The 15439-nt window shown below is 38.0% G+C and overlaps 1 protein-coding gene across 2 annotated transcripts in view; it reads left to right on the top strand.

Moving 5' to 3' along the window:
- Positions 1–15439, top strand: part of Dcc (deleted in colorectal carcinoma) — a 1097616-nt gene that overhangs the window by 767308 nt on the left and 314869 nt on the right. For both annotated transcript variants that reach the window (XM_006525588.4, NM_007831.3), the window contains exon 9: positions 8696–8850. In XM_006525588.4, coding sequence (XP_006525651.1) covers positions 8696–8850 — 155 coding nt within the window. The remainder of the gene's footprint in view (positions 1–8695; positions 8851–15439) is intronic.

Genomic DNA, 15439 nt, shown 5'->3' with positions numbered 1-15439 from the left:
TCATTAGTGTTCATGTATAAGCATTACACAGATAAGGGTAGGAGACCAAATTTCTGTTATGTAGATTTTAAGGGGACCAGATTTTAATTTAAGGGTGAGTCCAAATCAGGTATCCTCACCTAGTTTCTCCTGTAGTAAATTAAAGAGATGGAAGAGAAGTTAGCTTTTTGATATTTATAAAATTATGACACACATTTTTCTCAATATTTCTCTCCAATAGCTTTTCAAACTTCAAAATTTTCAATGGATAATCTGATCTGTTTATTCATTTTCCATGACTTAAAAACATTAGCCTATTTTCTATCTCTATAAAGAGCACTGTAGCTTTCATTTAACTGCCTGGAAATTACTTATAGAGTTTGTTCCAGTGCAGTCAAAGTGTAAAGGTAATGGAGTTATAGAATTGAACCTCAGCATTTGGAATTCTTTCTCAGAATTTTACTAGCTGTGCTGCCTTTGGTCAATGAGTAATTATTAGTCTGTATATCTAAAAATATAAAATTAATAGTGGTATGCGGTGTGTGTTTATGTGTGTGTGTGTGTGTTGCATTGATGTATTTTAGACTTAACATTCTTATAATGGTGGCTTGCACATTGAAGAACACATGAAGCAATAACTGATACCAAAGCTCCAGGAAGAGTCTAGTATGAGCCTACTTTGAAAAGCTGAAGAAACTGGAGTTAGTTTTCTACAAGGGATGGCAGCCCCTGTGGACACATTCACCATAGAGGACCAGAGCTTGCAAACTCATCCTGATTTGATTCCACCTTGTACTTTACCCTTTGACTGTCCTACCATAGTACTCCTTCAGTTGGTTGCCCTACATGCTGCTTCTGGAAACATCTACAGACACACCCAGAACATTGTCTGATTAATTTTCTACTGGTCTTCTAATCTAGTCACCTTGACAATCAAGATAAAGCATATAAAATTTGTAATTTTGTTTCCGTGTGTGGGGTGACAACATTTGGTATATAAGATTGTGATACGTATTAAGTGAAGCTTATACATGTATCTGAAACATCACTTCTTTGCCCATGGCAACAAAAACAAGCTGTTCCTGTTAACTAGTGCCATATATAAAAAATTGTGTGGGTTCAAAAATTAAAATATATGAAATACAGGGGCATTCCCTGACACTTACTTAGAGGAGGGATTTATTGCTTTCATAAACATTATTCCATTTGACCCCCAGATAATGTTGTTATGATAATTTCCATTTATAGAAGAGAATGTTCAGAAAGACTGAGAAATAGTACCTAAGCAGCTTTGCCAATAGTAGACAGTAGAACCAGGATGCAGATGCAAGGTGATCCCTTCACCCTACACACAAAATAAGAAATATCTTCCTTTAAAAGGAACAAGTAAAATACAGTAGGCGTTCAGATGAGAGAATTAAAACACTTCTATAAGCATCATCCACTTTAATCTTCACAGTAGCCCTGTGAGATAGGTAGAATAAGGTGGGTATTTTCATTTTGCAAATGAAGCATGGGAGGCTCCCAGACACCCGACATGTTCAAGGTCACCTGCTTCTTTGGAATAGAAAAAAAAAAAATCCTGGACCAGGTCTCCCATTGTGTGGCATTGAAGTTTGAAGTTTACTATGGCTCTGTGCTGCCACAGAAACCTGTGCTCACTGCCAGGGATTAGAGACAAGGATTTATGACTGACAGAGAGGATTCATTTTAGAATTCACTGTGCATTACATTTTCCAACACGGTGTTTACATATCCTTCCCGCGCTCTTCAGAGTTGAGGGCTCCGTGGCTGATGAAGCTTGTTATCCATGAAGGGAGTGTATTGTGATGGAAAAAGGACCAGCCTCAGTATCCAAACCACCATGGTGACCCAGGCATGAAGCTTGGGGAAGTCAGCTCTTCCCTCAGAGCCTCTACTTCAGTGTAAACTGTAAAGCAGACAACTTTTACCAAAATACTTTTCTAGGACATTGACAGAGAAAATGATAATTTCCTTCCTCCAATGGATGCAAAACTAAAATGGGCCATCAACAAAGGTGTAGGCTTAGATTTTTCCAAGATCTACTTTTAATAAGGGTTCTCAAATACTTCCAGTTTCCTTCTAGCCCACTGACCAAAGTAAATAGGACCAGGGAATATAGACTTGTTTAGAAGTACTTCCTTGGGTCAATTCCAATCTCAGATTTTCAGGGTACCAGCAGTCCAGTTTAATAACTCCAAGTATCAGCAGCAGTGGCATCATCTAGCAGAAATCACCAGGCCTCTGATGAATTGACATGGGTCAGCAGGAGTGACCAGGACCCACCGGGACCCTGGGAGAAGTTCTCTGCCATGCCTCTCTCAATGTAGCAAAGATCAGCAAAGATGAAGACTGGAGATCAACAAAATGATTCAAATCTAGCTATAAAAACATGCAGCCACTGTCCGTTGAATCCTATTTAGACTCTTTCCAAACATCACCTGTCCTCCCACGGGTCTTGCCTCAGCAAAACACTGTATGAGTCTATATTAGCAGAACACCACATGAGTCTGTATTACTTATCATAACCAGAAACTTCCATTTCACAGGGCTACATTAATCAGCACATGTTGAATGGGACTCAACAATTCACCCAGCACTGAATTAGAATTAGTAGAAAAATCATGGTGCCTCTGAAAGTCTTTGAAGAATCTTCCTACTAAAGAATGTCTCTGATATGGGTTAAAGTTCAGTCTACAGGAATGGCTGTGAATGGAAAGAGGAATCTAGACCAGAGGTCAGCTGCTGGGAACCCAATAGACATGCAGCCAGCCTCTGAAGAAGTCAAAGAAAGAAGTGATTCTGGTTGAGAAGCCCATACCCACAATGACACAATTCCTCCAACAAGGCCCAACCTATTCTAACAAGGTCATACCTCTTAATAGTGCCACTATACAGGCCAAGCATATACACGCCATCACACTCACAAAATAAATCCTTCCTAAAACTATCTTCTATATTCATATGCAGTGCATATGCCTAACCACCTGGAAGCTAGTCTTCTGTTTGCCTTTGGAAGGAGTTTTAGAACTCTCAGCTCCTCCCACATCATACCTGCCTGGGCTATGCCATGCTCTCGTCTTGATAATGGACTGAACCTCTGAACCTGTAAGCCAGCCCCAAACAAAATGCTTTCCTTATAAGAGTTGACTTGGTCATGATGTCTGTTTACAGCAGTAGAACCCTAAGACAATGAGTTTAGTGTTTGTCTGCATGTACGCATATGCTACATGTGTGCCTGGTGCTTGCAGATGCCAGGAGAAAGCATTAGTTCTCCTGGAACTTGAGTTAGAGACATCTGTGAATAGCCATTTGAGTACCAAGACATGATCTGCAAAAATGTGGGTCTTCTGCAAAAGCCTGGCAGTATTCTTAATTGGCGGACAGTTTGTCCTGGCCCATATTTGGAGGTTCTTATTGCTGTCGGTTGGAGTCCTATTGCAGTAAGCAGTAATTTCTAGTTTTGAAATACTGCCACAATTGTACTTTTAGTCTAGTTTTCTGGTAGGACCTCACTGTGTCTCCTCTACTGGACTTGAACCCATTATCTTCCTGTCTCAGCCTCTAACCTCAGCACTTTTATTACAAGAATATACCAGCCAGTCTTGTTGTAGTACTTTTACTTACTAGAGGAACAAAAATGAAAATAAACGGAGAACAAGGAGCTGCTACAAATATTTTTCATTAAAATACAGTTTCTTCCCTACAAAGGAATTAATGTGATCCTTCTTCCTGGAAGCCACTAATTAGGTACTTGGCACCTTATGACAGCATTTGTTGCTGAACCATTAGAATTAAATGTTAACACCCGATACACTTAGCTAAAGAAGAATATATTTATATAGTAGAATTTTTTTGTTACAAATAAATCTGCAAAAGCAGAATCAAGTTTAATCCTCAGTATCATTTATCTCTGAAGTAAAAAAAAGGCAAGTTCTAAATTCAGCTAACATAATCACAAAAATCAAACCAAAATAAAATGAAACAAACCAAAAAGAGCTGAAAAAATGATTATTTGTTCTCTTCCTAAGAGGAACATTATACGGAAAGATTTCTTTGAGCAGCTCACACTCTCTGGTTTGTACATAGTACAACCATCATCAAGAAGGTGAAATAATATATGATCAGGATGGAGTTAAATACAGATTTGGAGGAATTTCTAAAATAATGGATGTGTGCAGATTCTATGTATACAATCAGTTGAATTTTTCAAAGTAATCTATGTACTCACTTAAAAATTATGGATCTTAGAGGCCCAAACTATTTGCTAAAGTAAGAAAGTATATGTGGCAATTGTGCATAGTGCAAGGGTGCAAGGTGGCTTCTATTCAAAGTAATGGCTACACCAATGAGACATTCATGGATATTAATATACATTATCCTCTATGTTATAGACGCTATATTGAATATATAAACCACAAATAATGAGAATATGGAGAGACACTGATTAATGTTGCTGAAACTAGGAGGGAAGACTGTCAAGACTCGGTTAAGGCATTGCATTTCATTCGGGTCCTAATTAAGTCTCCCTCGAAAGAAGACCTTGCCAAGTGCAAAAGGAAATATGAGTTGAAAGATGGTCGCTGACTGTCCATGAAATGCACAAAACACAAGAAGAAAGTCAGAGTGGGATGCTGCAGACAGGGATTGCATTCAAGCAATAAGTGGGATTTTTACAGAGGAGTGTGAAAAGGCTGGACCACATTGGGAGAGGCTCCAGGTTGTCCCCAGGTCGTGAGTTTGTCTCAGCTACAGGATGATGGCAGGACACAAGACCATGGGCATGAACTGACAGATTACGTACGTCGGAAAAAGGGTTCAATGAAAAGTAGCAATAACTGAAACTTAATTTTAAAGATGAAGCGTTAGGAGAAACTAGCCTTCTATTGCAAGCACCAAGTACATTAGAATCTCTTTGGAGACTTAAGGACCTATAATCACAGTAACCTAAGCAGAATTAAGTCTCAGTGCAAAATTCTGAAAGATGCTCTTTTGTTTGCTTTGTGCCTCAAAACGCAACTGTGCTTAAGGCTTAATATGTGTTACTGGGAGAAGACTTCTCCTGTTTCCTCATTCCTCAACCTCAGAAGCACTCTCAATTCAGGAAGCAGTCTTAATTGTTATGCTCCAGAGGGAGAAGAAATCACACCACGGCCAGAGTAGAGCTTATTTTTTCTAAGGTGGATGAGCAAAAATGAGGAGTGCACATTCCAGATTTGAGAGGGGACCAAACTGAAGGCAAGGATTAAAATCTGCCTGCAGTATCTGGACTCATAAGAGTTGGTGTAGCATCTCTTCTCCTGGAACAAGTCTAAGGCTACTCCTTTCCTGAAATAGGCTTTCTTGGAATACACACTGACCCAAAGTTCATTCTTTTACAAACAGATTATTAGATGCAAGGATTTGGGTAAAGTTGTAACCACAGGTAGAGCTGAGATGTTTACTGGGGTAAGGTGGGAAGACAGAAGTGCCTACGGGATGGGCTGTTTGGGAGCCAGTTAAAACTAGCTTTGATAATTTTTTACCCAGAGTCCCATTCTTCATTTTACTGGTTATCTCAGCTCTCCCCTTCCCATGCTTCAAACCTTCTTAATTATGTTCCCCCAGCATCCCCAGCTTTGCTGTTTTACCTCAATGGCCATTTTAACACTAACACAGGACCAGCTCACACATCTGAAATCTCAAGCACCAAGAAACCTAGGCAGGGGAATTGCAGTGCTAGTTCTAGACTGGCTAATGTAGTTAGACACAATCTCAAAATTAAATAAAATAAAGTATATATGAATTTTCCAGAAAGACTTTCAAGTCATGAATTATAGTGACATTGTTGCAAAGCAGCAGGGTTATTGTTGCCACCTTGCAATATAATATTAAAATGGTAACCTGAGGCAGCTTTGCCCATGTAATAAATAAATGCTCCCATTGAGTAACTCTTTGTCACTGCTGGTAACAGAAAGGAGAAGTTGCCTACTCCTGCTTTCCTATAAGAAGATTCAGGTTTCATAGTGTCTATGAGTGCATCTGTGGTGGGCAGATTCTAGAAGCCACAGGCTACTCAGTCCTCTAAATTCATCCAGATGATCACCACATCTCACCTCGGGGTAGAGACAATTGAAGGGAGGAAGGCTTGTCTGACAGTGTCTACTGCTGCTCTAGCATGCAATGGCACCTTGTGGATATGAGGGCATTACATTTTCAGTTGTTAGGAGAGCACACACAGAAGATCTCTAGGGCCTTCTGTCTATACCAAAAGACTCACAAAATATAAAGTAACAAATTCTTCAAAGTTAAGAAAGGAATAAAAAAATAGGTACAGCCTTACGCCTATTGTGCTTTGACTTAGCAAGATGAACATAGGACATTAAATCTGATTCAACGACTTTATTTTCTTTTTGGTGTTGATTATTTTTATTTTAAATATACATATATATGTACTTCCTATAATAATTTGAAACATGCATAAAATGTGTAGTAATCAAATTGAGGCTGTTGGCATTTTTATCTTCTTAAACCTGTCTTATCATTTCTAATTAACACATTATAAGTATGCATATTTATGAGGTATAGTGTGATATTTTAGTACATAAGTACAATGTATACTGATCGAATGATGAGATGAAATACTTCTCTCTGTCATATTGTGTAGAGAGGTAGAGCTAGTTTGCTGTCTATTGCTGTGATAAATGCGATCACCAAATGCAACTTGAGGAGAAAAGAGTTTAATTCATCTACTTCTAGGCCAGGTTTTGTTGGCCAAAGCTATACAGGAATAAAGCAGAAATGAAGGAGAAACTCTGCTGACCTACTTGTTTTCCAGCTCACTCTGTCTCATGATCAGCTATGTTTCTTACACAGCCCTGACACACCTGCCTAGGGCTGGGCCAGCACAGTAGATTGGACCATTTTTACATCAATCTTCAAGTAAGTTATCTTACAGATATGGACACAGGACCAACCCATTCAGGCAATTCTTCATGGTGAGATTTCTGATAAGTTGCCAAATAAAACTAAAGAGCACTAAGGTTTTGAGGACTTCTTGGTTATTTGTATTATACTTCGTAGATTATTATAAAGTATAGTCATCCTGGTATGCTGCAAGACACTAGAGTTTAATCAGTACTCTGTAATATTTTGGCAACCATTAACCTATTTCCCTCTAATTCTTTTGCATCCATCGTCTTCCTTAACCTCTATTATTTTGTAGTCAGATCAAATTTGATTTTTTTTTTATTTTAAACTCCACATTCAAGAACATATGTTATTTACTTCTTTATAGATAGCTTATTTTACTGAAGATAAACTCCAGTTCCAAACACTTTCCTGATTACTGGCTTTATTCCCCTTTATGAGTAAATATTATCTACTGTGCATGTACACCCCATGATTAAGCACTCATCCATGATGGGTATCTAGATTTGTCAAATCTTTGCTATTTGAGGATAGCACAGCAATAAACATGGGAGTGCAGATGTCTATTGAGAGTTGGCAGCATTTATTTTGACAATATCCTTGTAAATAGAAGAGTTAAATTATATGGTAAATCTGTGAATGATGTTTCTGCAATGACTACAAGAATCTTAGTTCTGGTACTCTTTACTCAATATTATTTTGGCCTTTTTGACAATAACCACTGTGACCAGTACCAACAGCACTATGATTCTGAATTTTAGTTCTGTGGTGCCAAATGAACTTCAAAGCATTCCCTTAAGAAAACATCTGAAAAAATCTAATGGTCATTAGACAAAATAGGTATCAGTTTAAATGTCTCCAAAAATAACACAAAGCTCGGTGACAAAAATGAACATTTACAACAAAATCCCCATGAGAAGTTATAAAAACATTGTCTAGCAATAAAATGTATGAAACAATTCAATGGTTTTAGGATCTCTTCTTAAATTTGTATTCAATTATGTACTAAGGGTCAGTGAACATATGAAGGTCCAGAGTCATCCTTTAAAATTATTTAACTAGTTCTCCTTGCTGAATGTCAGTTCACCAGCCACATGTCTGCAGACTCACTTTTTCTCAAGGAAAAAGGAGAAACAGGAGAAATGTCCTTTTTGGTAAACAGTTGAACACATGGAGTTGTAGTTTGAAGAACAAGGCAAGGAGACATGTGTGTATTATCATTTTTCCTTTACAAAGAGATAAATGTCCATTCTTCCTGTAACTGAACTTAGAGAAGCCATAGGAGGCAGAATTTGATATATACACAGAAATGCTTCTCATCTGCATTTTGCTTTCCAACACAAAAATGCATGAATGAATCTGTACACAATACTAGGAAAGTCCAAAGGATGGAATGATTTAAACATTGACTTATCTCTTTAAATGCCTTTTGTAAAATTTCATCTTTCTGTCCTGATTGCAGATGTTTCTTCTCATTCTATAGACTCTTTGCTTGCCATGACTTTTGAAAACTAAATTTTAAAATGTCAAAAACAAGACTTTAATTTGCTAGTTGCCATGAGAATGATGGTGGCTTACACTCTCTCAGACTTTGCTGTGTCTTCTTATGGGCCCTTTCCATTCACTTAATTTTCATCATCAACCTTGGAATGCCTGAATTTTATCCCAGAGTCAACATTAAATGAGTAAGCAACCTTTTGGTTGCTCATAATCCCTGTATGCCAAACAAAGTTTGGGCTAATGCTTTCATCTTAAGATAATATTTCTCTTCACCTTGATTTCCTAGGGAGCGAGCTTTGAATACAACCCAGCCTGGGTCCCTTCAGCTTACTGTGGGAAACTTGAAACCAGAAGCCATGTACACCTTCAGAGTTGTCGCCTACAATGAGTGGGGACCAGGGGAGAGTTCTCAGCCCATCAAGGTGGCCACTCAGCCTGAGTGTGAGTATGAAAATGGAAGGGCAATTTTTAAAGCATTTGTATTCACTCTCTACAACATCCATGCCTCCTTTGTAGAATGTTTTTAAAGGGTCAATACGGAGAGAAAAGCTCTGTAGCAACGCATTTCACTTAAGCACTTTTAAAAGTAAACTAGACTATTAAAGAGACACTGAACTTATTCAAACTATAATAGGAAATTATAAGTGGGAAAGGAAAATTTTCCCCCAGAAATCCTCTTGCTTCTCTTCTATGAAGCAACTTATCCTGTTAATACTATTCTGTTAGCATCCTTTTCCATTCATTTTTCATATATTTTTTATTTTATTAAAGAAAAACCTAATAGCATGGAACTTTTAATCTCAGAAACCTATTATGAAACTTAGATATGCACTAAGTATGCCCAAGAAGCTATCAGAAGCCGGACAGAAACACTCAGGATAGGGCAATTGCATCTATTCACTACACCATCCTTGAAATCTAATTACGATATTAAAATATATGGTCCCAAAGTAAAGGAGCCGGACACTGCTTAAAGAACTTAAAATTTAATGATTTGTATTTTGACAGTCTCCGAGTAAAACGTTCCTCTGCTTTGCTAAGCTTTGCTTACACATTTTCCATATATTTTATGGGACAAATTAAATGAGTAAAAGCAAACTTTTGGTTGTTCATTACCCTCATGTTTTAGGGGACAAATCACTGTCGAGCAGTTTGTCAGCTTATGATTCAATGAAAGCATTCTAATCTAAAAGTTAAGTTTACTGAATGCGTATGTATATTAAGGTGCACTGCATCACGTACTGGATTCCAGCTCCTCCTTTCCAATTAATAATGCTAAGTGTATGACTTCTTATTGTTGTTGTTTTGTGCTCTCACTAGTTTATGTTCTCTTTAAAAATTTGTGTTTAACTTAAATACAATTAGACATGATTTCTAAAGATGATATACAAATTAGAAACACATCAACTAGTAAAGGCAAACAAAGCAATATTTTTGGATGGTGGTGGTGCATTTCCTCTATCATGGGAGGCACAGGGAGGCATCAGGAGGCACGGGGAGGCACAGGGAGGCAGATCTGTTTGAGTTGGAGGGCACCCTGGACTACAGATTGAGTTTTAGGGCAGCCAGTTCTACACAGAGAAACCCAACCCTGTCTTTAAAAAAATCGAAATCAATCATCGAAATGGCTCACTATCATGGGTCTATGATATCACTGTGGTGAAGATCATGGAGAATAGGTTAAGACACCGGAGTCATGGTGAATGACTGACTCTTGGGAAGACCCACAGCCTTTTTTTTCTTGTTGCTGTGATTATAGATACAGTGTACGATAATTATCCTTGAAAGTAGAAATGGTTAAGCCTCAATAATCTTCTAAATGCCTTATGAAAAAGTATATTCCGGGTAGTAACTTCAAAAGCATTGTGATACATACATTTTCAACATTTAGTAGTGCCCAGAGGATCCTGAGGAGAATCCGGGAGGTAACTTTTAGGATGATGGATATAAACACTGGGCTTTTATTGGAATCTGTAGACTAATTGAGGACAACTGCAGCCATCATCTCCACAGAGCCAATTTAAACAAGAGGCCAAACATCATCTCCAGCCATGCACAGGTAGAGCTTCAATTGCTCTCAAAAATTTCTTCCAAAGAATGTTGTGTTGTTTAATTGATTTGAATAACTAGACAAAGGGCTGTGGAGATGGTTTAGCAGCTAAGAGCACTGACATTAAACCTGGTAACATGAGTTCCATCGCTGGTGGTAAGAGAGAACTGAGTCCTCTAAGTGGTCTTCTGAACTCCATTCCTGCTTGTGCTGCGGTATATGCATGTGTATATCGTATGTTTATGTGTATGTGTATATATGTGTGTATAGTATGATCATATATATATGTAACACACTTCATTTTAACCTTACTGACTATAAAAATCCCTCAAAATTATAAATAGAAAATGCCTATAAATTATTCTAATATTGAAAATCTAAACATGACATTGTTCTCTTTCAAGATATGAAATTTCTATGCAATATCTGAAATATTCATGCATAATGCTAATACTTTCTAGAATTATGTTCACGTAATATTCAAGAATAACAGCTCACGATTACTTTGTATTTCTGATAATCCTGGTTTAGTCAGCCTTGCTTTCTCACCAGGGACACCATGGTTTCTCTTTCCTCAATGAAATCATTTTGAATCTTCCTACTTTAAAATTCAGATGGGTTTCTTGTTTGTTTGTTTGTTTTTTATTTTCGTTTGTTGTCCTTGTTGTTTTCCTTTATCTTAGGTTTGTATAAACAGCAGTGGTTTGAAATCATGGAGCCAAAACACATCTGACAACAGCTGCTATTAGAAGCACTTCCTTGTGATACAAGGTCTGCCACTTTAATGTGATTATTATATTAGATTTACCTATATAACGACGTGTGTCCACAAAAATTCTTACCTGTAGAAGACATAGAGTGGCTTAAAATATCCAGTTATATTTTGTGAATAGCTACCAGGTCCCTAATACTATTCCACACTACTTAAAGCATACAGACTATTTAAAGGAAGGAACGTGCATGCAGCTTATTAACAGTGCTCATAGAAGTTGGAGGAAGTAAAGAACACACACCTTTTTTTAAAAAAAAATTATTTGTAATTCATTTTATACACTTCATATTACATTCTGTGCCACCCCCATCCATCCTCCAACTACTCCACATTCCACACCTCCTTCCCACCCCACCCCATCTTCACGAGGATGCCCTTACCCCCACCCCACCTGACCTCTAAACTCCCTAGGGCCTCCAGCCTATTAAGGGTTAGGTGTATCATCTCTAAATGAACACAGACCTGGAAGTCGACTACTGTATATGTTGGGGACCTCATATCAGCTGGTATATGGCGTCTGTCTGGTGGTCCAATGTTTGAAAGATCTCAGAAGTCCAGATTAATTGAGACTGCTGGTCCTCCTACAGGATCGCCCTTCTCCTCATGTTCTTTTGTCTTCCCTAATTCAACAACAGGGATCAGTTGCTTTTGTCCATTGGTTGGGTGCAAACATCTGCATCTGACTCTTTCAGCTGCTTGTTGGGTCTTTCGGGGTGGGATGGGGCAGTCATGACAGATCCCTTTTTGTGAGTGCTCCATAGCCTCAGTAATACTGTCGGGCCTTGGGACCTTCCATTGAGCTGGATCCCACTTTAGGCCTGTCACTGGACCTTCTTTTCCTCAGACTCCTCTCCATATCCATCCCTGTAGGTCTTTCAGACAGAAACAATATGGGTCAGAGGTGTGACTGTGGGATGGCAACGTCATCCCTCACTTAATGTCTTGTCTTTCTGCTGGAGGTGGGCTCTATAAGTTCCTTCTCCCTACTGTCAAAGGGATTTTGTCAAATGTACTGGAGATTTTGTCAAGAGTACTGGGAGTCGGGCTGGTGAGATGGCTCAGCAGGTAAGAGCACCCAACTGTTCTTCCGAAGGTCCAGAGTTCAAATCCCAGCAATCACATGGTGGCTCGCAACCATCCTCCCTCGTCTGGAGTGTCTGAATATGAATATATGTCTTACATATAATAAATAAATCTTTAAAAAAAAGAGTACTGGGAGTCTCTCACTTCCCAGGTCTTTGGTGCATTCTGGGGGGTTCTCCCATCATCCTATTTCTTGAGGTTGCCTGTTCTCATTCATTCTGCTGACCCACGGGGCTTCATTCCTTTTCTCTCACCCAATACAAGATCAGGTTCCGGTCTCCCTGCCATTGCCAACCCACCCATGTCCACTTTCTCTTCCAAGTCCTTTCCTTCCTCCCTCCCCACTCATGATTGTTTTCTTCTCTCTCCCAAGTGGGACTGAGGCATCCTCACTTGGGCACTTCAGCTTTTTGAGCCTTTTGAATTCTGGGGATTGTATCTGGTGTATTCTGTATGTTTGTTGTTGTTGTTGTTGTGGTGGTGGTGGTGGTGGTTTGTTTGTTTTTTGTTTTGGCTAATATCCACTTATTAGTGAGTACATACCATGCATATCCTCACTCAGGATGATATTTTCTAGTTACAGAAAATGTGGTTCATTTACACAGTGGAATACTACTCAGCTATTAAGAACGAGGACATCCTAACTTTTGCAGGCAAATGGATAAAACTAGAAAGAACACACACACATCTAATAGTCAAAACTGCTCAATAAGAGATCCAACAGGAAGTGCTCAAATGGAACACACTTGAGAGCTCTATGTCTGCTCTTGAGCATGTTTATAGATATGATTATGTGTCAGTTCGTTTTTTAATGCTTGATCATTGTACACTCACCTCCTCGGATCAATGCTGTATTACAAGAGCACTCTCATCATGCCTTCAATATCATTCAGTGCTGGGTACTCGAAAAAACAAGAGAATAGAGTTGACCCTATAGCTCAGTGTTCAAGAACTGATTCAGCCTGCCCAAAGACTGCAAAGGAAACTACAAAGCAATAAATAAACCAGACCCTGATTCCTATAAATATTTATTTTACTTAATAGATGGCAGAAACCATGATGAAGCAACTGAGCAATGTGAAGTTACCAATTGAATGTAACTGATTGTTAATTTGGTAACATGTAAAGAATTTGATTTTTTTCTCAAAAGAATGAAAATGGAGATTCCTTCTGCTTTAGGAACATGTTTCAGCCTTGAGTAACTTTTCATTTAAGAACAATAATGACCTCAGGATTTTCTTCATTTTTGATCTTTATTCACAGCATTTTATTTAAAATAGCCTCGGTTCTCTCTTACTGTGGATTAAAGATCACTTTTGTATTGCACTGCAGCTTGACTGTTTTCTGAGAGTTGCCATTGGCTCATTTGTCTTTCCCTAAGTAGATGGGTAGAGAGGGACAAATCAGCCTATGTCAGCAGGATGTGAATTCAGAATGTCTTTTAGAAAGCAGACACTGAACCGCATCATTCAACTCATTTATACTGAGTACTCTGCAGCTTACTTATTACATTTATTATAGACATTATGATAAATAAATTGCATTATTATAGCTAATAGATGCTACAATAAATGCCATTTGAGCAACATGAAAACATCACTAAGGTTTCTTAATAACTCCCCAAATGTTGAGGAAGATGGTATACTGAAGAGATCTAGGGTTCTCCCAGTCATTACTTTTATATGTATATATCACTGTCTATATTTTTAGAGAAAGTACAGAGTTGAAATTCATTGTGCCGTTTGAGAGATGCAAACAAAAGAGGAGAAATTTTGTCAGTATTTTCCACTAACAGAACTATTTTATCCTTTGAAAGCAGATCTCATCTGAGTTTATATTTAGCTTTTGCTTTTACTGCTGTTTCCCCAAATGTGATGTCGTCATTATACATGGCCACTGCACCACCTTTATACAAACTTAATGTCCAGACTTTCATTTTATTTGAGTAATCTGTTCCATTAGGAAAATTGTGTTTTCAAGGAATAAAGCCCGGTACAAATTTGTGTGAAATATAAATCATCAACAACTGTTTCTATAAGTGCATGCATTCTGCTGCAATCATTTAGAAAGATCAACAGTCTGAGATCCAGTTTATAAAATAATAGCCTGGAATAGAAGAGCTTGATTTTTATGAAGGCTTGTGTCCTCTGATTATATCTTCCTTTTGCTAAACCTTTGCCCTTTTCTCCCTTGCTTTTGTGGTGTGTAATTTCTCCACAGTATTATCAGGCAGGATTTAAGTCCCTGCCTGCCTAAGACATGTCTAATCTTTTCATACCACATGTGGTGCATTTTTGTATTATGTGGGGTCCCCAAAATGCTATTAAGGCAGTTTAATCATAAAGGATGTTAAAATGGACCACATACAGGCTCGAGGGCCTGAGTAACAATACAAATCCTGTTTGCTCAAGCACAGCACAATTTTCTGTAAAATTCTTTTGTGGTTAAGAATTGTAAGAAATATTCTTAAGTTTCCTGTATTCTTTACACAGTAAGATAGTGAAAGCAACCTTCCAAGCTGATTAATTTATAAATGCATAACATAAATGTATAGCTAGTTACATTTTCTTGCTTTAATTATTTTTTTTATTACGGCAGGGTTCTGCTTGTATGGTATATGATGACAACAGAGAGTATCACTATAAGCATCCCAGAGGCTATTCCATAATTGTTAGGACTTAGCTCTTCTGAAGTCTATAAAGTTAGGTATTACCTAGTTCCCATTTTCACAGGCTGTGAAAGTAAACTGAAATGATAGAGTTTCTAGGTTGTATCTGCCATCGACTAGTCACTCAGTAGCCAGAAATCTCCCAATTCCAAGGAGATGAGAATTAATTAAGAGCATAATAGCAACTATTCAGGCTGTAAAAGATGTGATGTACTCACCCCTGTAATCAACTCCCTAAATGAGGCTAGTTTGAGAGCTATGGTTTTGGAATAGTTTGATTACTATGTAACAGTCCTTTTATACACATTGGTCAGTTCTTAAATTTAAAAATATCTCACTGCCTAATCCTCTAACTTTGCCTAGTATACATCTTTGTGGCCCTAAATAAAGTTAAATCTTATGATAAGAAAATAATATATTATCTCATAAATGGGCTACTACATTGTAACATTATAAA

The sequence above is a fragment of the Mus musculus genome, chromosome 18 (assembly GCF_000001635.26).
Source record: "Mus musculus strain C57BL/6J chromosome 18, GRCm38.p6 C57BL/6J".
Taxonomy (NCBI): domain Eukaryota; kingdom Metazoa; phylum Chordata; class Mammalia; order Rodentia; family Muridae; genus Mus; species Mus musculus.
Note: the sequence above shows the minus strand (reverse complement) of the source record. Positions and strands in the feature narration are given on the sequence as shown.